General features: G+C 34.1%; 1 protein-coding gene across 1 annotated transcript in view; it reads left to right on the plus strand.

Annotated features, from left to right (window-relative positions):
* The first annotated feature begins 439 nt into the window (after positions 1-439).
* The window catches only part of TECRL (trans-2,3-enoyl-CoA reductase like), a 97,745-nt gene continuing 73,258 nt past the window's right edge, over positions 440-24,926 (plus strand). The window contains exon 1 of the mRNA XM_030313783.1: positions 440-737. Within this exon, the coding sequence (XP_030169643.1) occupies positions 504-737 (234 nt within the window). The 5' untranslated portion in view covers positions 440-503. The remainder of the gene's footprint in view (positions 738-24,926) is intronic.

Consider the following 24,926-nt stretch of genomic DNA (forward strand, 5'->3'; position numbering starts at 1 on the left):
TATTTAAAACATGCCACAAATCTTTCTCTTAAGCAACACTTATAAAAAATTTTGTTATGTAATTATGTACTAGGTATTTTTTAATTTACCTATAAGATATCCCTATGCTAATTTTAAATACATCTAAATGTGAATGTGTCAATAATAATATATTTGTTTAAGGTGCATGCAGAATTCAGAGATAAAAACTCTGTCTATTCTTTTCTTGCTTTGGAATTTCAGATACTAGTGGCCATATTAAGAAGCAGAGATAAAAGGAGAAAGCAAGAAATAATTGGAATGCTGGTAAAGTAATCCTCTACACTGCAGCAATTTACAATAGTGTGTTATATATAGAAATAGATCAGTCATTGTTTTCAAGCCTGCTAAATAAAACTGAACTCTTGGAATGGCATGGCACTTGACCTTTCCTGGTTTCACCCGCAGTATTTAAACTGGTGCAAAGGGAACACACTGGCAAGTGTCTTCTGTTGACATGACAGATTCTCCTGGTAGTTCACACAATGTTCAAAAGGCACAAGTCCCTTGCTTCAGAACGCAAGAGAGAAATATTTTCCCGAGGAGCTACACGGTCCATCCTGAAGAATGACTTGAGAAACTTCCACTGTTTGTCGCATTTTGTGCTCTCAGCGGGCCCTCTAAAATCAATTCCAGTAGTTAAACATTCAAAAACTACGCACTTTGAGATTGAAGTACTTGATGCTCAAACAAGAAAGCAGATATGTATTGTGGATAAGGTAAGTTATATTTGTTCACTTAAATTTCTCTTATCTGCACCAAAGATTATTGGCCACTTGATTAAATGCTGACGAAGTTGTATCAAAACATGACTGTATCAAAACTGACTTTTAACGTTAGTTTTATGATGAGTAGGATAGATACTTCATATACTATTTCAGTGGAATATATTCATAGTCAGTTTAAATAGTAGCTAATTATTATGTCTGTTTTTTCTGTTAAGGTGGACCATTGTCGAGAGGTAAAATTTCCAGTGCTCAGCTTCTCAGCCTTCACAGCAAAATTTCCCTAGGTTTTTCTCTCTGTATACTTCATTACGTATTCAAATTATCATAGAGTTTATTAGTGTTCACAGAAAATAGCAAGCAAAAGGCGACAAACTTACTAAAAATGATATTTAGCATATATGATAGTCTAGTCATTTAAAAATTATTTAGAATTCATTGTCTTGAAAAATGAACATCTCACTTTTTATGGAAAGTTTACTTATTTCAAAATTACAGTGTTTAAATTCCTTAAAAAAAGTCTCGCTTAATATGTTGAACATTTTTATATTCACGTCAAAGATGTTTCATTCAGAAAAGATAAAATACATACTTCTTGGATAAGAAAATTAGCACATAAATATACGTGTACATCATGGATATACATATGTGTATACAATATTTCATCCATTGTCTGTTTTTCATTGGCTTGAAAGGTCACTAGCAGTTTAATTTATTGAGAAAGATTGACATTTTTTACAACAATATATTTTCATTTATTTTGCTATACAGACATGTCAAATAAGCTTTTTTCTATTGTTCTAAAAATAAAATTCAGTCACTGATTTCATTTAACTATACTCTAGCTATGTTTCTGGATAAGAGGGAGAGACAAAACTGTTCCTGCTTTTAATTGCAGAAGATCATACGTACTTTCTCACTTAGTAATTGTAAATCTATGACCAACCTATTAACTAGTAACAGTAACTTTTATTTACATATGGAAATAAAAGATAAAGAACTTTACAAGTTCATAAAGTTCATAAGTGGAGTGCAAGAGATTCAAAACTATTTGTATGGAATTCCAAATCACATTATTTTTCAATACTACCACTAGAGTCATATATAAATGAATATATATTGTGGTAATAGAATTTTAACATAAATTTCATGCATGTTGTAATTTACTTCTATTTTAATACCTCAATAAGGTTTTTGGGTTTTTTTTATATCATACAAGACTAATACAAGACTAAGAGAAAACAAAACAAAAAATCACCCAGAGGTTACTGATGTTTGTATTATTTCACTCTTAAAAATTTAAAACTCATCAGAAAAATACAATTAAATTAAAGGAAAGAAGGTAGTGAATGGATACTGAATTGGTCAAGGATTTTCAAAGATCAAGATTCTAAAATGAGACTGGCTTTTGTGTCCTTTCTGACTTGTGTCTAAACCTTGATGCAAAATCCATCTCAGAGTAATGAGAAACCACTAATGGGCTGCTAATTATTTTTTCCCATATATTTAAATTTTGATATTGAGATTGTATTTGAAGGTAAGACATGGGGGTTTACATTTTCAATTATTAATTAAATTGTGAAATAAATTAAGCATGCAGAAAGCCAATATTCTTTAGAGACAAAGATTTGGTTTAGGAATTTTGGTTTAAAGGCAGACAGTCTCTCTGCTGTCTTGTTACCCCTCCTTTGTGGTCTATTCAATAATCTTCTATCTCCTTTAAAAAGAAAAGGAATTTTGGTATAGAAATTTTGCTTACATTTCAGTAATTCTTGTAATTGCACTACCAGTAGCAAACCTTTAGGGAAACTCAGTAGGCCACATAGGGGATTATTTCTGGATTCCTCACCAGCCTTTATTGCACAATTAACACCAGATGATGTGGAAGTTAAAACATCCAAGTCTTTGACTTGTCAGTAAAACTGGATTTTGTTTTGTCTTGTTTTAGTTTGGTAGCTTGATAAATTGTCCCAACAATGCAAGACATTTAAAAGAAAAAAATCTGGATTAATTCACATTTTTTTGCTTCATGATTCCTAAAAGTTCAAATTTGTAAATATGAGAAAGATTGATTTTGTTTATTGTTCAGGATACTGTTTTGCCTAGACAAAGTAACAGCTATCTTAGCAGTAAGGTCATGTTAAGTGCCTTTCATTGTACTTGGCTCTACTCAACATACTAAATAAGTATTGCTTATGACAGTCCCTATCTTTCAGTAAGCACTGTGTTACAAAGCAGTAAAAGTTAAAAGTCACGGACGTTGGAATTAAATATATCTGGACCAAATCCCTGCTGCATCAATCTTATTTATCAAGGTGCAGAAAACTCGCTGACATGCTGATCACCAGGACCCTTATTTAGAAAATAGGTTAATAAAATCCGTATGTAAGCTTGGAATGAAAACTAAAAATAATATAGTTAACATATTTGTCATGATGCCTTGAACACAATGTATAAACTAATACATATATATATATATATTAGTTTTAATAGTCATTTGGAGAGATTAATGTGTATAAATGTAAAAGAAAAAATAAGTGATGAACCTTGTGATACTGGCAGAGTTTAAATTTGACTCCTTGATAATTGCCCATTGACATGATTTCTTATAATGCATAGATTAGATATAAATATTCAAATAGTTTGAGCAGAATATATGTATTTTAGTAATATATGCTGACCTCTAGTAGAAAGTTAGTTTTCATCTAGATACTATAATTTAAACTTCAATATAGACAATGTATCTACTAAAGATATTCATGAAACAAAAACATCAAAAGAATGCCTGGGATTAAAGAAAATATACTGAGTCATGTTCTTTTACTTAATATCACATACACATGTACATGCATGCACACATACACACACACATGCATGCATAGACACATGCCTGCATGCACACACACACACCCAAACAAGCAAAAACCTCTTGCCTTCACTATCTTCTCCAGCTTCTGCTTTATTTCTGTGATTACTTTCATCCTCTTCATATTGTCTATCCACATTTCTCTTTTCATTCGATCCTAAAACTACTCCATTTAGGCATTTGCCTCCATACCTTTTCAGTTTGATTTTGCCACAGCAAAAACTCCTTGCTAAAATCCAAAGGTCAATTCTAATGCTTTATCTTAGTGTATCAGCAACATTTGCCACTGATAGGCACTTCTTCCTCTTTTGCTATATGAGTTCAGGATAATAGACATATTTAAAAAAAAAAAAAACAAACTTATTTCATTGCTTCTCCATTTTCTCTTGCTGCTTCTTCATCATCTGACTTACTAGGTGTGGACTGTCACCAACTCAGTCATTGAAACTTCTCCCAATATTTACTCATTTACCTTTTTGAATCCCATAGCTTCAAATATTATCTATTGATGACTTATATATTATATGTAACTGTAGCTTATCTTTTTCTCCTCAACTGTCAATCCATTTATCTATGTATGCATACATCTCTGTATGTATCTCTATCTATCTATCTATCTATCTATCTATCTACATTTACCTATGCATCTATCTATGTATCTAGTTATGTATCTACCCACCCATCTATCTGGATGTTTACTAGGAATCTCAAACTTAGTATATCTAAAATTGAACACTTGGTCTTACCTCAAAATTTTATCACAGAGTTTCCGAAGTCAATAAGTGGCAACTGCATCCTTCGAATACCTCAAGTCAAACACTTAGAGGCATCATAACTCATATCTTAATCTCATACCCCACATATAATCCATCGTCTCAGTGATACTTTCAAATATATCCAAACTGACAAATTTTCACCACCTCTACTGCTAGCGCTCCTAAATCTTTCCTCTGTTTCCGTTCTTAGCACTTTCAGTATATTCCTTACATAGTAACTAGAGCTATCAGGTCAGATCATAACATTTGCTTCATAAAACTAGTCAGTGTCTTATTTGGGTCCACTTAATTGTCACTTTTTCTTTGGGAGAATTTGCTGACTACTTATTTAAAGTGGTAAAATCTGCCAACATTCTCTATTACCCTATCCTGTTCTATTTCTTTACTACAAGTTATTACCATTTAATATACTGTTTATTTTCCCTTTTTTTCATTTTGTTTATTATTTGGCCTACCCTGTTATTCCACCTTTGCAAAATCAGGGATCTGGTTTTGTTTTGTTATCATTCCTGTATCTGCAACATTTAGAACAAAGATAAGTGTTTAACCAAAATGTATTGAATAAATTATACCTGTTCAAAAGTTTTGTGGATTTCACAATGCACTCATATTTAGCAGTGATAGTTTTGGGGTGAAGGAGTAGGATATTTGAAAATACTTTTTACTGTTCTCTAAATCAAAATATCATTAAAATAAATATAAATATATTCACAGAGAAAGACATTTGATTAAACCATTTCACTAAATGCCCAAATTCTTCTGGGTTTTCTCCCGAGAAAGATGTATAGAATTTAACTTTGTATTAGTGTATAATTTACTGACCATCATATTCTGATTATAAAAAGCTAATAAGGTTTTTATAAGGCAGACAATACAGATGGGGCTATTTATTTAACTAATTTATTTATATCCCATATGTAAGTAAAATAATATGACTAATGTAGGATGAAAAGTTGGAGAGCTGGTAGCTGAATTAAAATGTAAATATCATTCTTGTTTTTATTGGAACATAAAAAATATATAAAAAATAATTTTTAAAACTTTAACAATGAGTTATTTTCAGTTGCTCACTATCCCTGTCTCACTTCTATTTTGTAAAATGTCAAAAGCTTATCTAGTGATATATTGATGGTTCAAGAGCACAGCAAGAACTTTAAAAGCTAGGATTGATAAATGTTCCCAATATCATCCCATACTTTTCTCTTTAATCTTTTCTCCAAGGAACTTGACCTCAAGAACCCTCTTTCTCCTATTATTTTATTTGCTTTATGTCAAAACTCTAAAAAGCATTTTAAAAACTACTTATAGGAGTGCACTTGTTGTGATGAGCACTGGGTGATGTATGGATTGTTGAATCACTATATTGTGCACCTGAAACTAATAGAACACTGTATGTATGTAAAAAAAAGACTGTATAAATAAAAGAAAGCACTCAGTAATTCTCCAAACCTTCTAATGATAAAAATATCAGTTTTAACCAGAAAATAGTAGAGAGAATTATAGGGTAGATAGACTAACTAAAAACTTCACTATTGATATTCTAGTTAGAAATTTTGAAAATACTTAATTTCTAATATTGTCATTTTTAATACTTTACCTTGGATGGCATGCAACTTAGCAAATATTTGTCTCCATTCATTTGAAAAAGGAGAATGGCATCTGTCTTAAAATATCGTCATGGCAGCTTTCACAATTTCATGTGTATAGAAATGACAAGATCTTTTTCTTCCACTCCTCTCCTTCTTCCTCTCCCTTCTCTTTTTTCATCCTCTTTCCTCCTCTATCCTTCCCCTCTTCCTTCCATCCTTGTCCCCGTTTTCTTTCCTTCCACCTCAGTCCCCTTCCTCCCATTTCTTCTTAGAGCATGTTATAATTGAAAGGGTATGAGCTTCGAATTCACATAGAATAGAATTTTAATATGAATCTGATTGATTTTACGTTTCCTTGGACATAATCCAATATCTCTGCCCTTTATTACAATTTTCCGTAAAAGGATTTAGATATTGTTATCCATCCGTTTATAAAGTAAGAACGGTGGTACAGAGATTTGAAATGAAGAACTTAGTGTGTATTAGAATCAAGCTTTGAACTGGCCAATATTTGTTCTGGGCTTTGCTCTTAACTGCCATACACTACCACCTGACATATACTAACGACTTTCATTAGCCCAAATTCTCACATTCTGTTTTCATTTCATGACTGGGACAGGACATCTGACTTCCCATACAGACAATATGTTTCAAGACAGAAATGCTATTTTCTTTTCTTTTTTCATTTATGGTTTCTCTCTCTCTCTCTCTCTCTCTCTCTCTCCTTCTCTCTCTCTCTCCTTTCTCTCTCTCTCCCTCTCTCCTTTCTCTCTCTCTCTCTATTTTTTCTTTCCCCTATGTTCATCTGTTTTGTTAGAGGTGCTATTTTTGAAGGATGTCTACTTCCCTTCCATTTGATACAAAAGAAAGTTCCAAAGTATTCTTCAGTTTTTTTATATACAGACATAAAATAACATTAATTAACATTCAAATCTAGAAATTAAAAATACCTTTGGAGTCTCTATAATAATAAATGAAGCAACAAACATGCACAAAGTGTTTATATCATTAAAAATTAAGAAATTAAAATGGATTATTCCTCCACAAAGAGGGGATTAATGTAGTCATTTTCTGTGAGTCCTGAAGAGCCTCAATGCCTACTCCTCTCTTTGCATACACTTCAGAATTCCATAATACAACATGCATGTCTTATTTCATAGAATCAGTGTATTTGATATTAATATATTTTAAATCATCTGCCCTTAGATTTCCCTCAGAAAAAGTAGTCCTACCATATTGAACAAATGCATACTGTCATGAGAAGAAATGTAGTGTAGAGGTTTATGCTCAGAAGTCAGACATACTTGTGTCTGCAGCTGAGCTTTGCAAATTATTAATATTTTATCATCTTAACATGTTACCTAACTACTCTGACTCTTGCTTTTCCATGTAAGGTAAATATCAAATCAAAATACAGTAAATATCTATCTTCCATGAGTATCTAGGACTTTTATATTTGTGAAATGTGCAAAATATACCACCATGTACCACATTATTGGTTTTCTGTAAATTAAAGCTGTATTTTAGATAATGGAAGTATGTAAGTAATATTATTATTCCATTGGCACAGGAAAATAATTGAATTAATACTTTTTGGCTGGGACTATGACAATTTAGTCATTATATAGTAACAAATATAAACTATTATGTGTATTCCTTTAAATTATGTCTACATTTTTCCATTTTCTAAATATATCACCATGTAAGAAAACCATTTTTGTTTATGGGCAAGCTATAAAGAAGATGTCATTTTATCTTCTGTAAAATACGAGATACAATGACACTCTTTTTAGAAGGTCAACATAGATGAATAAGTTTTAGAAGATGCATCTTGAAAGAAAAGAGTTGAAATTTACCAGATTCAGTGTTTCTCCAGCTCTATGTTTTGCCATCTTATAGTGACCATTTATTAACTCAATAGATATCTGCTAAGATATTTGTCTAGTTTTCTATTATATGTTTGAGATAATGCATTAACTCAAACAGATGCAATTCCTGTTCTCATAGATTCTATACTCTCCGGTGGAAGCCAAACACTGTACAAGTAATTTTAAGTGCAAAGATACCTACACAGTGAGAGGGGGGGAAATGGTAGTTTGGGATAGTAAACAAAGGGAGATAATCTGTGAAACAGCAGAATCTCCTTGGAGAAATTATGTTAATATGTGGCCCAGACAGTGGATAAGATGGAAGAGAAATAGGGGGATATGACAGATAAAGGAGGTAGAAAGAACAAGACTTGTTTGGTTGTGAAGAATGAAGGTTAGGGAGGATTCAAGTATGATGTTGAATTGCTGTTTAAACTACTGGGATCCTAAGAACAGTATAAGTTATGAAGTCCTTTATGTGTTTTTGTTTATTTGTTTGCTTGCTTTTCTTTCTTTTTCAAGTTTTTACTTGAATTCTAGTTAGTTAACATACAGTCTGATATTGGTTTCAGGTTTAGCATTGTTTGCTTTCTTATTTTTGGTGCAGACAAGTACAGAGGCAGGTAGAAAACAAGTACTCAGTTTTGCTCATTTTAAGTTAGAGATCTCCATGAAATACCCAAGAAGAAATAACTAGTAGGCATTTGGGTGTGAAGATGTAGGACTCAGGAGAGTGGTCATGATTCAATACGTTGACTTGGGAATTAGAAATGTGTAAGTGATCTTTGAAGCCATTACAGTATAGAAGAGAAAATTTCAAAAGAACAATATAATGAATAAAGGAAAGAACCAACTATAGAGGCCTGAGGAATTCCAATATGTAAAGATGTTAAATAAAGGGAGGTTTGAAAAGGAAACTAAGAGAAGTTTCCAGAAGGACAGCAGAAAGGTAACTGTTTCATCACAGAAGCCTAAGAAAGAATATTTGAGTGAGAAGGGAAAGATCAGTAGATGTGACTAAAAAGCACAAAGAAATACAATAAGTATCCCTTGAATTAAGTGGTATAATGCTCATGTTTAGTTTAATTAGATTGCTTTAGGTACAGTGATTTGGGGGAAACCCAGTCTAGAATGGGGATGACTGTCAATGGGTAACAAGAAATTTGACTTTCCTAGAAAAGCGTTCTTTTATAGGCAGCAAAAGTCTTGAAAAACTTAAGTGTTTCAAACTCTTCATTCTTCAACTCTATATTAACTCCTATGTAGTCCAATTCACATACTTTGGGTTACTGTTTACCCCTTCTTTATTACTCCATTTTTCATCAATCTATACTACTCACCAATCCCAAAATAATATTGTAATTTCCATTCCTTGAGTTTGGGTAAAATTTGATCCCTCTGCCTAGAGTGTTCTGTTACAATCTTCTGTCTAATTCACAACCATTCCTCATAATCAAACTGAAATGACAACTTCTTTGTGTGCCACTTATGATCTATAAGCAGATGTGTTATTTGTCCTAGAAACAGTTGATTGAAATTTCCACTATAGAAGTTATATAGTCTAGTCATTGGAAATGAGCATTTGTAAGCTATCTTGACAACTTGAGAGAGTAATTTTGTGTTTGTTCAAACAAATAATTTTTTAAATTAAAATTGTAAATAGTTCATCAGTATTTCATTTTTCTAGCAATTTATTTTCATTGTATTTTAAAAATGTATCATAGAATTTTTTTAAGAAGTGATGTTTTATCCTACATAGTTGGGAAGCATTGAACTAGAGGACATGGGAATGACCTAAATGCTATTATACAATAAATATGCTTTGGATGCAAAATTAGTACATGTCATATCGAGGCTCCTCTTGGATTTTGTTCTAAAAGTGTAGGTTCTTTACAGGTAAGATAAAATAATAATGCTCAAATATTTGCATTGTAAATATAGAAGAAAAATTATAGCTGAAATGACATGCTTTTAGATCAGTGAAAGTGAATAATATGGGAGTTTAACACAAATTATACACTAAGGTGGCTAGGGAAACGATACTTTACCATCTGATAGAGGTTTAAGCATGAGGATGAGAAATAAAGCTAAAGTGACTGGAAGGAGGCACCCAAAAGGATTTTATATATTTATATAACAATTGTTTATATATATATATATATATATATATATATATATATATATAACAATCAATTAGCAAAGGTGGGCTAGAAAGAACATCCCAGGAAGAATTAACATACTAAAAGTATTACAATCTCAGATTTCAAGATATACTACATAGCTGCAGCAGTCAAAACAGTAAGGCAATGGCACAAACATAAACACAAATCAATGGAACAGAACAGAGATCCCAGAAATAAGCCTATGACAAAGGAGGCAAGAATGTACAATGAGGAAAGGACAGTCTCTTCAATAAATGGTTTTGGAAAACTGAACAGCTGCATGCAGATTAATGAAACTGGACCACTTTCTCACACCATACACAGGAACAAACTCAAAATGGATTGAAGACCTAAATGTAAGACCTGAAAACATAAAACTCTTAGAAGAAAACATAAACAGTAAACTCTTGGACATTGGCCTTACCAATATTTTTTTTTTTTTTTGGATCTGTCTGCTCAGGCAAGGGAAACAATTAGGACTATACCAAACTAAAAAGCTTTGGCAACTGCCAGAGTCCAGCTCCAGCAGGTCCAGGGGTTCCTGAAGGAAGAACGACGTCGGTGAAAATAAAACAAAACTAAAATAAAAAACTAGAAAATAAAAAACTAAAATAAAAAACTAAAACTAGAATAAAAATGGACACAGACAACAGCAGTGTGTTGAACTGGCCGACTTATTGTAGTAAACGTGACATTATATATGCTAGTGATTTCCTTGTAACATATGTCATCTATGTTTTTCTAGCATTACCTAATTTTGAAAATGTTCCTGTGTGTAAACAACCTTTAAGAAATAACATGGCGATTTTCCCCTAACTTTCCCGCATACCCTTTGATTATAGATTCATTTCTTGCATTATTCGATTATGCATCTGTGTTTATCTATAATCTACAAAGCATTTGCTTTGCTGTTCTTGTGAAAGGACCTCCATTTCTCAACACCTCAAGTGGAACAGTTACAGGGACATGACCTCCCAACCACACGGGGCCAGAAGAACAATGTGTTTGCCTCGGTCCGAGGTGCCAGGAAGGGGCTGAAAAGGCCTTAGAAACCCATGCCTCATACATTCTCAGAGACACAATGCACCTAGGAACCAATGAACCATTCTGTACCTTAACCGACTAGGTTCAGTCATCATCTGAAATGCCTCCGGGGGGCCAGGTGGGGCTATGGGTTGAAGTCACCTGTGCCCAGAGATACACTCCTTAGTTGCTGGAGTGAGGCTTTCAAATCCTTATGTCTCTCCTTTACAGGCCCTCTTTGCTGGCAAATGCATGAGGCTATCCTTCCTGTAAGTAGAGGAGTCTCCATAGGGGATGGCAAGGGCTAAACGTAAGGCTGCACAATTTCTTGCGGAACCTTATTTTCTTCCCTAGTGGTTCTTTTCCCAGAGGGCCTGTCGAGGGCAATTCCCCAACAGACAATACCCCAGGTTGTTTTAAGGCCGAATTACCTAAAAGCGGGAGTGTAAGAAGCTTCCGTGTCGGTGGGCCACCTTGCAGTCACCAATCCGTCCACAGCCTGGGCTTTGCCACTCAGGCTGGGATAGCTCGGCTTCCAGCAGGCAACAAAACAAAAAGGCAACTTACTGAACGAAAGAAGATATATATAAATGATATATCAAAGAAAGGGTTAATATTCAAATACATAAAGAACTCCTACAATTCAATAACATAAAGCAAATAATCTGATTAAAATTGGTCAGAAGATCTTTTTCTCCCAAAGGAGCCATACAAATAGCCAACAAACACATGAAAATACGTTCAACATCACTAATCATCAGAGAAATGAAAATCAAAATCACAATAAGTTATCACCTCAAACCAGTCAGAATGGTCAGTATCAAAAGGACAAGAAATAAGAAATGTTGGTGAGGATATGGAAAACGGGAAACCCTCATGCATTATTTGTGGGAATTTAAATTGGTGCACCCACTGTAGAAAGTAGAAATTCCATACGATCCAGTAATTCTGCTATGGGGTATTTATCCAAAGAAAACAAAACACTAATTCACAAAAACATATGCTGTCCTATGTTTATTGCAGCATTATTTACAATAGCCAAGATCAGGAAGTGTCCATGAATAGATGAATGGATAAGGATGTTGTGTACACACGTACACACACACACACACACACACACACACACACACTGTAATAGTACTCAGCCATGAAAAAGAATGAAATCTTGGCATTTGCTGCAACAAGGATGAAGCTAGAGGGTATTATGCTGAGTGAAATAAGTGAGACAAAAATAAATGCCATGTGATTTAATTTATGAGAGGAATCTAAAAACAAAACAAAAGAAACAGAAACAGACTCATAAATTCAGAGAACAAATGTGGTTGTCACAGGGTAGGGGGATGGGCAAAACAGGTGAAGCAGATTACGATGTACAAACGTCTAGTTGTAAAATAAATAAGTCATAGGAATTAAAAGTACATCATAGGAAATATAGTTGATAACATTATAATAACTTTGTATGGTGACAGATAGTATTGATGCTTATTATGGTAATCATTTCATAATATATATAAATTGTCCAAATACTATGTTGTACACCAGAAACTAATATATATTGTATGTCAACTATACTTCAATTTATATACACATTACAAAACAATAGCATGAATGGTGTACAAAGAGCATCCCAGGAAGAAGAATTAGCATATTAAAGGCAAAGAAGCAGAACAGTAACAATAAGCCTTCTGGCCTACTGTAATTAAGTTCGTGATGTGATGTTGCAGAATGGAACAAACTGAGAATAGATAGTGTGGTTAGCACTGATGGTAGAGTCCCAGATGACTGCCTAGCATCTGGACTTTTTCTTTTCTTTCAGATCAGGGGGTAGTATTTGCCATTCAGCAAATTAAATCTGGTAACAATATGGAAGATAGAATGGGCAGTAGAGAGTCTGAAGACAGAGAGCTCCGTAAAACTGAGAAGCAAATCTCTTTTTAAGTTTATTTATTTAGAGGGGAAGAGAGAGCAGGTATGAACAAGCGAGCAGGGGAAGGTCAGAGAGGGAGAGAAAAAAAATCCCAAGCAGGTCCTGTGCTGTCAGCCCAGAGCCCAACACGTATGCTGGATCCCAGGAACCATGAGATTATGACCTGAGCCGAAATCAGGAGTTGGTCACTTAACTGACTGAGCCACCCAGGTGCCCCAAGAAGTAAATCTTTTGGGGAACTTACTCAGGACTGCCACATTTGGGAGGCAATGTAGTATCAAGGGCTCTGCTTAGGTTTTGAGGGTACTCAGCCACCCCGCACACTTAACCAGCTTGTGACTTTGGGCGATGTCCTTATTTTCTTTTCCCTTAAATTTTATGTGAGTTATCTCACTGGGGTCATCTGAACAAATACCATTGTCTAGTAGGTTTTTCCGTAAGGAAATATCTATGGCACAGAGCCTTGAATAAGTAGGACATTGCTAAACAAATTGAAATCTACAAATGTAATAATAACATAAAATTTGGGGGAACCTGGGTGACTCAGTCGGTTAAGCATTGGACTCTTGATTTTGGCTTAGGTCATGACCACGGTTCGTGAGTTTGAGCCCCACACGGGGCTTCAAGCTAACAGCGCAGAATCTACCTGGGATTCTCTCCCTCTCTCTCTGCCCCTCCTCTGCTCACTCTCTGTCTCTCTCTCAAATAAATAAACTTAAGTTTTTTAAAAATAATAATCTAAAAATGTTTCACATCATTTAAGTATGTTAAAAACTACAAAATAAAGGAAGGTTTAACAAAATTTTCAAAATGTAATAAAAGTATTGAAGTTATTTTTTTTTCTTTTGGTATGTGTATATAACTCATATTTGGAGAGTAAGTAAAATAATTCAAATAAAATATAAATCAAAGGACACATCTTTAGGACACCATGGAAACTTTAAGAAATATATATATATATATATATACACACACACATATATATATATGTATATATATATATATATATATATATATATACGCATTTATTTCTAATTTAAACTTTACTCGACAGGGGCGCCTGGGTGGCGCAGTCGGTTAAGTGTCCGACTTCAGCCAGGTCACGATCTCACGGTCCGTGAGTTCGAGCCCCGCGTCGGGCTCTGGGCTGATGGCTCAGAGCCTGGAGCCTGTTTCCGATTCTGTGTCTCCCTCTCTCTCTGCCCCTCCCCCGTTCATGCTCTGTCTCTCTCTGTCCCAAAAAAAAAAAAAAAAAAAAAAAATTAAAAAAAATAAATAAACTTTACTCGACAACACCCTTTTTGTAACAAAGCAGAATAATTATGCAATAAATATACTGTAGCTCCTATCAAATGTGGTTACAGTCCATGTAGGTTAGAAAAATGTACATATCCGGTACATTAGAATTGAATGTTGTATTAAAGGTAAAAGGAATATGATACTCCATTACTATTTTATTTCAGTTAAGTTTGGTTTAACAGGGATTTTGCTGTTTGAACTTGTAATGAATCAAGGCAATTTTCTGTATATAAACATGCTATGAATTTGTCAAATTAACCCATGGCAACCCATGGGTGCCAGATGGAGAGCCAAGGTTCAACAACAGACCATAAGAGGTATGAAAATAGAGAAGTCTATCACCCACAGGTTCTGGAGTAAGTATCTACAGGCTTCAAGGAGCCACATGGGGAGGTGAGGGAAGACAGGGTACAGAGAAAGACAGGACCTAAGGCATATGCCTTTAATAGGGTCTGTGAGTAGAGTGCTAGGGGGTTCCTGGACTAAGGCCAAATTAGCCAATTCAAACCAAAAGAGGGGGATTTTGGTAAGCCCCAAGGAAGCCTTATCTTAGGGGCACATAAAGAGAAGCCATTGGGAAACAGGGGAAACCGTTGGTCCGAAGGGCTGCCGTAAAGTCATATCAGAGTGCATATTTACTTAGGACTATGAGGGCTGCTATCCTGGGCAGGTCCTTGTCTGAGGGGCTAACGTCAGGTTAAGGTCACTGCAGGCTGCTTGGTCAAACAAAACAGATGGCAGAACAGCATTATCATGAAGTAGCTTAGCTAAATTCTTGATAAAACCTGCAGATGAACATAGTGTATTAGTTCTTATGAAGTTCATGATGAAGGAATTCTTAGTCTTTTCATGATCTAACAGTTCAAACAAACAAAAAAAATAAAGATTATGCTTACATAATGATGTGTTTCTGGGAAATAATTTTGGTTTGGTATTTGGTATGCTTCTCTTTGATTTTTTTTTTAAAGAAATTATATTTTAGGCATGTACCTTGTCCAGATTAACATTTTATAGTTACTTTTGGGTAGCCTGATAAAGAGCTATTAAAATCATCACATATCTCGTTGCTGTGATCTTAACGTTACTTAAGTGTAACATATTTTTCATCGCTCCTTTTATAGGCCTTCCCGCTCAGAATTATCTAGTAACAACCCTCTTTCTTGTACTATTACTCATAACATTAGTATTTAACAAATGAGCGGTAATTTAAGGCAACATTGAGAAATAAACATTCCACTTTTTGTTTTGTTTTTTAATTATCTAAAGGCTTCAGGGAAAGAAGTCTGAAGGTGCAATATCACAGATAGTGAAAACTGATACTGATATCATATAAAGCCTTTTAATATCCTCACAACACAAATTTGTGGGCACACATTTTTGCTTCTTAACAACACAGAATATAGCTGTGATGAAATTTATATTTTTGCTAGAATCAGTGCAATGACAGAATGTAAGTTCCATGCAGTCCCAAATTATATTATAAAAAGTCAGTAATCTTAGATTTATGTATGCTTATACTGTGTCTTACCTTCTGCTGTGAAAACTATGCTGTTTGCTTGGCTACATGATCAGACCTCAAAGGTTTGGAGAGGCAACCATTGTTTGAAAGTGATAGTACTCTTAAACTGTGTTCAATTGATCATTACATTCCCCTAAGAATATCTTGCAAGGACATTATCCTAGAACATCATCTGCCTTTCTCTTCCCTCCCTCCTTCTTTCTTTCCTTCCTTCCTTCCTTCCTTCCTTCCTTCCTTCCTTCCTTCCTTCCTTCCTTCCTTCCTGTTTTTGTTGTTTTTCATATACGTTGAAGAATATCGATCTTCCACTGTAATAAACCCTAGGAACACCAGCATGAAAAACAAATCAAACCAAACAAAATATGTTCTTTCCTCTTCAGACATTCGCTATAATTTGATGGATAATCACATGTAAATAGTCCAACACAAGATAATATAATACAAGCCAAAACAGAGGAATGAACAAGGTGCTGACTGAGTCCAAGGGGATGATGTTCTTTTTTACTGCAGAAATTGAGAGAGGCTTTAGAAACCTCCTCCAGTTATAAACAGACCTGGCACACTGACGGATCATCCTGAGGATATCTCTAACAGTAAAGGGCAATCTCCTAAAGTAGAAATTATCTCTTCTAAATGCCTTATATCCTCAGCTTTTCAGGCTTTAACAGAAGGCATATGGCTATAGAGACACCTCTAGAGAATTTAAGAAGGAAGGCAAAGATGAATTCTCTACTCACTTAACAGTTTTCAAATGTGCAAACTTTTCGGGTTTTGTAACATTAGTATGTTATATTTTATTAGTGGATTTTTAAACTGACAGTCATCAAATAATTTCCAATCCCCAGTGATCTACTGGGATTCAACTAAGTAACCTGAACCCACCGGTCACCACATAAAGCCTATGAATGTCACACTCATTTATTTTCCTATAAGAAGTTAGTTCCCTTTTAGAAAGATTTATTGTAAACTGCCTACTACATCTACATATAGAATATTTTATTTGAGAACTGATCTTACTCTTAAGTCAAGAATGTTGTACCTCTGCCTTCTTATAAACTCATCATTTTAACATCATTTTGTGTGAGGTGTAAATTATCATCTGTCTTTTTTCTTACTGCAGTTTAACTTTTCTTATCACACATTTTCACTGCCTCCAAAATAAACATTTAATATTACTTCATGTTTGGGTGGTTCTGACTTTGCAATTACTGGTTATTTGATTTCTTAAAAATAAAAATGTAATGTAATTATTCATTTCTTTTAGGAAAACATATGATGAATTTTTGGCTATGCAACTGAGTTTGTCGATACTGGTCTGTGCACCTTTGAATAATATTTTTATTATCTGCTTCTCATTAACTTTATTTAATAAAATCCATTTATAACCTGAACTTAATTTCATAAGGACTTTAACATAGAATCCTGAGACACTCAGATGAATGCTACTTCTTCGGAACAGATAGGAACATTCCAAAAAGCTTTCACTCTAAAATTCCTGAGAAACTGATTTTGCCTTAAGTTCTATTTCATGCAGAATTCTTTTAACTAGCCATTATAAGAAGAACACAAACAGCACGAACAGCCACAAACATTGAGCTCTTGACTATAAAAAATAAAATCTGCTTCATTTCAAAATGGGAAGAACAAATCAGGTGGGTTTTCTTTTTACAACTATAAAAAACAGATCCATAAATGTACTTATTTGTTTTTACTTTCAATCAGCATTTCTGGCATTACCCCGACACACTGTCTTTGTAGGCCTTTGTTGGTAATAGAATTCCTATGACTTAATGGCCCACGTATGTCATAATTTAAGTATGTAGGTACAATTTCACTAAAATTCCTAATTTTTTAGGCTATTTCTTTTTGATTGTGCTGTAATAGACAGAAACCTGGACTGACCACTTAGCTTTGCTTCTGCACACAATGACATGATACCTCTTCTGCCAGATTACATCTCTTCTAATTACCCACATCATCCACCATCACATTCATCCTAAGAGGAAGGACCAACACGTGGAGTCCTATCATACATAATGCATGGGTGACGGAATGTGCTATTTTTTCAGATGTGCCCCTGCTGTTGCCTCATGGTTATTCATTTGGGAGATTGAAGACACCACACTCAGCAAGTGATTGCAAGATGATCGAAGTGTCTCTATCAGTAGAGAATTCATGTGTGGAGCTAATTATTTAATGAGCTGACAGTGAAAGTTTTGCCTTAACACAGTTTATCATTCTGCTTCAATTCTCTGAAATTTCTCCCTATTTGTACTACATTCAAGTAATCAGTAAAATCATTTTATTCTATACATAATATATCCCCTCTCTGAACTTTACCATCCTACTTCAAATCGTCATCGCTTCTAACATACAGACTGATCTACAGATACACAATATATGATACACAATATAAGTAGCAAAACAGTAAATATAGTATAATTTGTATCACCTGTAATTATAGCCCATACATGTTCCACGGTATCACCAGATACTGAATTTGTAATTTGTTATTATAGATGAAATCATTTTATTTTTGCATTATCATTTTGTCACCTAGAGTCTGTTAAATTTACAGAAACCAGATCGATTCTTCTAAGAGTTACATCATGTCACTCCTCTGATGAAAACCCTCCAACAGCTACATATATCACTCAGAAGAAAATCCAAGCTACTCTTCCATATTCTAAAAGGTTATTCATTATCTTCCCACTCTCATCTCTCTCTCTGGTCATGCCTTTAACCAAGCTGTCCCTAACTCACTCTGCTCCAAACACATTGGCCTACTTGCTGTTTCTCAAATAATCTTGATATAGTGATCCCTCAGGGTCTGTGTCTTTGATGTTACCTCTGTCTGAAAGAATCTTCTTCCATCTATCTTCATAGTTTGCTTTGTAGCTTAAGCTTTTGCTCATAACTTTACCTCCCTATCAGAATCATGTTTCTTCTTTCCATCATTCTGATCTCTTACCTCTTTTATGTTTTTTTTCTTAGAATGTATCACCCTCAATGTATGACATATGTATTTCTTAATTGTCTGTCTCATTTCTTGAAAATTGGTTACAATTCAATATTAGTTCAGTGTGTGCCATTATGCCATAGTATTTTAGAAAGTATATTCAGGTGTAAGACTGCGTACATTTAACCCCTGCGTACATTTAATGTTTGCTTCTTATTGGCTGTGTGACAGGACACAGATCTCTTTTTCTTAATTTTTTTAATGCTTACTTATTTTTGAGAGAGAGAGAGACAGAGCACAGTGGAGTAGGGGTAGGGAGAGAGGGAAAAACAATTTGAAGCAGGCTCTAGGCTCTGAGCTGTCAGGACCGAGCCCAACACTGGGCTTGAACTCATGAGCCATGATATCATGACCTGAGCTGAAGTAGGTTGCTTAACCAACTGAGCCATCCAGGGGCTCCTAGAACACAGATCTCTTAACATTTGAGTGCATCAGTCTCCTCTCTGTCAAATGGGGATAACGGTACCTTACTCTGGGTTGTTAGGAATTTAAATGAGCAACTGTTTAGAAAAGTACCCAGTACATATAAGACACTATGTAAATGCTAGCTATTATTTTAACACAGAACTAGAGAAAGAGAAAGAGAGAGAGGTAGTTTTTTCACTCTGACACACACAAAGGTTACTGGTGCATAGTTGGTGCTCAATTAATATTTTTTTAAATGAAACAGCAAACTCCACACATATTTACCATATCATATTTGTTGTTAGCTTGGATCCTTTCTTTATTGCATTTTGTATTTCATGTTAATAAAATACAAATATGATTTGTATTTGTATAATGGATAATAATTGACTTGTTTTTAATTAACAATAATAAATATCTAAGCTATAATGCTTGGAATAAATATTATAAACTGATAGTTTATAAATAATAAATATTATAAACATGATAGTGAACATTTTGTCGAGTTTTTTTTTAACCCATATTAGTTAATTTATCAGTTGTATAGCTTTTGAAAGATGTTCATATTTCATGACCACAGTTTCCTAATTTTTTAGAAAGTCTGTGTCAGGGTACCTGGGTGGCTCAGGGGTTTGACTATCCAACTCTTGATTTCAGCTCAGGTCATGATTTCACAATTCTTGGGATGCGGGCGGCTCTGCACTAAGAATGCCCGGGGGGATGGGGACCTGCTTTAGATTCTCTCTCTCTCTCTCTCTCTCTCTCTCTCTGCCCCTGGTTACATGCATGTGCACACACTCTCTCTAAAACAAAACAAAAAAAAAATTCTCAGTGTCATTACTTCATAAGATTGTTTACAATGTTCCGGTGCCTCCGTGTATAGACCTTAAAGTAGTACCTACAATGGCAAATACTCATTACATTTTCCTCCAGCCCCTACCTTCACCTCTTCTATCTGCCTCCACTACGTGGTGTACCATGGTAAAGAATGAGATTTGAACCGGGCTATTTGCATTCAAAGTCCATTCTTGTACACTTGTTAGCGGTGTCACCCAGACAAATTACTTAAACACTTGGAGTCAAAGTTTTCTTATATGTAAAATGAAAATAATACTATTATATCTAAAGCCATAAAGATGGTGTGTGATTTAAATTATTGAAGAAAGGTAAAGGTCTTGGAATTGTGTTGGACTTTAATTGAGCATTCACTGATGTTACTTATGACGGCTAGCATTATTCCTAATGGCTTTCAAAGTTGTTTCTCCATTACATATGAATTTAAAACAAAAATGAGATAAGAGATTTAATTACAATATAGCACTAGCTAGCAAACACACTTCAGTGATGAAAAATGGTAATTTACATCAAAGTAATAGGGGATAGAATAACAAATAGTATATAGGAAATTGAAATTGACCTAAATTCTAGGTTTCAATAACATTCAGTTTCTTTGAGGTCCATAGTAGGACACTTTACGTCCAGGAGAGAAGTGGTACAACTACTACCCATATCATACTTTTTATCCCAGTTTCCTGGTGGATTTAATAACATTTTGTGTACACTTAAAATTGTCTTCATTGTGATTATAAATTATATGGTTGCCTTTTCTGCAACCATATTTAAGCCTGTGAGAAAAGTACCCTCTAAAAGCCTATATCCTGCATGACTACTTTTGAAAGAAATTGATAAAAGTTATTTTTTTAAAAATACTAGCTCTACAGTAATGGGGACAATGATGTTGTTAGAATCTGCCTTGGAAATAAGCAATGTTCCATATGATGTTGGCTTCATCAGTGTAGATCCCAGAGTGAGGAAAATGCACAGTAGACCCATCAGCCGGTCATAGTTGCCACTTTATACCATGAGGAACAGTGGCTAAGCTGCCTGCCATATTCAGTGGAAGAGAAATTTTGATTATTCTCTGCAGCCATGATTTTATGGACACTAGACACAGCGTGGCACATTGGTGATGGAGGTAATTTTATAATTCACATAACAAAATAGCTAATATTCTATGACAGTGTTAAATCACTATATTGTATACCTGAAGCTAATATAACACTGTATGTTGACTAACTAGAATTAAGAAAAAAAGAAAAAAAAAACAAAAAAAATTGAAAAAGAAACAAAATAGTTGATCTTACATTGATTTAACATCTCATGATATGGCTATTTTTATTTCTTTCATATGCTCAGAAAACTAATGTCTTGGTCAAGTATAGAAAGTATAGACCTTATGTGAAGAAGGGAAACTAAAATTATATTTCAAATCCTACCCCCCTTCCCCCCACACACTAAAGGGACCTGTATTTTCCAACTACTATTATATATACAGATATATGCAATACTATTTGAAATCTGTAATATATAACATATCTACATTTCTATATCTATACCTATCTATCAAGAGGGTAGATAGATAGATGAGGACACAGTGTGTGTATTTGGAATGTAAGGGACAGAGGACCAAATATTTGATAACCAGAAAGGTAAACTCTGGTAAATGTTAGTGTTGTTTATTAAGAACTTTGGCTCATTCTCAACACAGGAAATAGGTAAAATTAAATTTACCTACTTCTTCGAAGTAACTTATTTGTGCTGTGAAATGAAGGTGAAAGGCATGCATTTATTTCCTGAAGGAAGCTTTCAGAACATAATCTAATTTCACCACTTTTTTTTTTTTTTTAACTTCTGCTTTGGAAATAAGCAATGTTCCGTATGATGTCGGCTTTGTCAGTGTAGATCCCAGAGAGAGGAAAGTGCACAGTGGATCCATCAGCCGGTCTGTAATATACTGTGGTGTGTGTGAAAAATAAGCATGTGTTGTTCTAAACCACTATTTGTGGTGCAACCTATTTTGAAAGTATGTTCAATTAAACTTGAATTAAAATGAGTAAATCTTTTTAAAAAGATAATTTAAATAATAGAAATCATTTCTTGATTTTGTCAGTTCTTTATTAATGGTCATTTTATCATTAGAAAAACTTACAACAAAAATAAAGATTTTCTATGTCATTGTCATTTTTTTTCCTCTTCCACTTAAAGCTGTAAGGCGGGACTATATCAAACTTAGGGAAATCATCAACAAAATAAAAAGGCAATGTATGGAATGGAAGAAAACACTTGCAAACCACATATCCAATAAGAGGTTTATATACAAAAATATACAAGGAGTTCATACCACTCAAAGCAAAAGAACAAATAACCCGATATAAAAATGGGCAAAGCAGTTAAAAACAGGTATTTTTTTCCAAAGAAAACATATACATTGTCGACGGACACATGAAAAGATGCCCATCATCACTAATTATCAGGCAAATGCAAATTAAAACCACAATGAGATATCACCTTGGAACTGTTAAAATGGCTATCTTCACAAACACAAAAGATAGTAAGAGTTGGCCAGGATGTGCAGTGAAGGGAACCCTGAACCCTGTATGTATATATGATATAATGAAATATTTTCTACCAACCAAAAAAAGAAATTTTGTGATTTACAATGACATGGATAAAGCTGGAGGGCATTATGCTAAGTTAAATAAGCCAGACAGAGAAAGACAAATACTGTACGGTATTATTTATATATGGAATTTTAATTTTTTTTAACGTTTATTTTTGAGACAGAGAGAGACAGAGCATGAATGGGGGAGCGTCAGAGAGAGAGGGAGACACAGAATCCGAAACAGGCTCCAGGCTCTGAGCGGTCAGCACAGAGCCCGACGTGGGGCTCGAACTCACGGACCGCGAGATCATGACCTGAGCTGAAGTCGGCCGCTTAACCGATTGAGCCACCCAGGCGCCCCTATATATGGAATTTTAAAAAGTGAACTCATAGAACAGAGAGTAGAAAAGCTCTTGCCAGGAGCTGGGGCGACAGGTAGGGGAAATAAGGACAGATTGGTAAAAGGGTACAAAATTTCAGTTATATGATGAATAAAGTCAGAGAATCTTTTATATAACCTGAGGACTATAGCTGATGACCCCGTATCATGTAATTGAAATTAGCTAAGAGAGTAGAACTTAAATGTCCTCAGTAAAGACAAAAAAAAGTAAGCTGATACATGTGTTAATTATCTCAGTGGGGGTAATTCTTTAACAGTGTACAAGTATATCAAATCATTACGTGGTACATTTTATCTTACCATTTAATCTGTCAATTATACCTCAATACAGCTGAAAATTTTTAAATTAAAAATTTGTATTTTAGTTACAATCTGAAGATTACTTATTAGTAAAATAATATTTGTTTACTCTGAAAACTCCCTGTCCACTCTGAGTAAAATATATGAAATATATGCAAGTACCTATTCCATTTACTAATGTAAAACCTTCTAATGGAAATGCTTAGAGGCATATTTTGCACTTTCCTGAATCCACCAATCTAAAAATTGATTCTTTAGGCTAGTATTTTTTCTTAAGTCTCAAAAACCAGGGATGGAAAGCTCATGCCATTTAGCTACCCTGCACTAGATATCGTGTGTGTGTGTGTGTGTGTGTGTGTGTGTGGTGTGTGTGTGTTGTGTGTATTTTCATGCCTCAGCATCTATTCATTTCGATTCAGTTTATCTTTTATTCTGTTTTTCTGTGTCTTTACCGTTGGACACATTTCTTTTCTAAACAAAGTTTACTGACAAATTTTGGTTTGCACATTGCAATTACAGTCAAATGAATTTCAAAGAGGTTGTTGTTTTTCCTTCTCCCTTAATTTTCATTCTTTAAGCAGAATAAACAGTATTCTGAAGACATCTGTTCATTTCAAGGAGTTCCTGAGAAAGTAGCTGAAATATAGTTCTAAAAAGTAGCAATAGTACAAAAATAGGTTTTTTTGTGTGTGTGAAATAATGCAGTATCTTTGTAGGGGGCAAATTCAAACAAATCCTAGATTTCACTTGAACGTGAAAAGCTTTTTCCAACTAAGTCCATCAATTTAAATTGTTGGATAAAGGATAATGACCCAAAACTCAATCATGATCACTTGAAATTTAGAAATAAATATTTCATTCAACTAACAAACACCATTTACCTTGTCTACTTAACATTTTAAGATTAATTTTCTCTAATGAGAGAGAAACATTAATGAAGGGAATTTCAGGATTTCAGATGTTGGAATACTTATGTGTCCCATCTGCACAATCAATTGTGATTTATAAAAGGAATAAATTATTGTGATGATAGTTCATTCTTTTTAAGAGGTATTAAAACTAGCTAAAAAGTAGAAGTTATTATGAATAAACTTCCTGATGGAGCTACAGAGACATCAGTTTTAGTAATCAGAAAGTCTTATATGCTCTGTTAATTATCATCTTATCCTCTCTTTGTGCTCCGAGTGCAGCTGAAGGACTGGAGGAGTTGATCAAACACAGTCTTGTGGCTAATTGAGCATTGCTGTCTGGATCATTTAATAGTTAATTATTTTTTTTTCTTCTGTATTTGACTAAAATTGCTCCATATAGGGCAGTTCTCAAAGATTTATTCAAAATCAGCATTTTTCTAACATGTGAAAGTCAAATATAATTTTTAAAATTGAAAAGTAAACTACAAACTTGGTTAAAAGCTTGCAAAAAAATCCATTTCCACATGTAGGTTTCCTTCAGGAGAATATCATTTTAGTCTTGAAAATTTGCAAATTCAGAGAAAAAAATGCACATATCAAATTAGATTTTTACTTAAGTGATTACACTTGAAGGAAAGCATAGAAGTTTCCACGGAAATCTACTTGAGAAAGATTTC

Source organism: Lynx canadensis, chromosome B1 (genome assembly GCF_007474595.2).
Source record: "Lynx canadensis isolate LIC74 chromosome B1, mLynCan4.pri.v2, whole genome shotgun sequence".
Taxonomy (NCBI): domain Eukaryota; kingdom Metazoa; phylum Chordata; class Mammalia; order Carnivora; family Felidae; genus Lynx; species Lynx canadensis.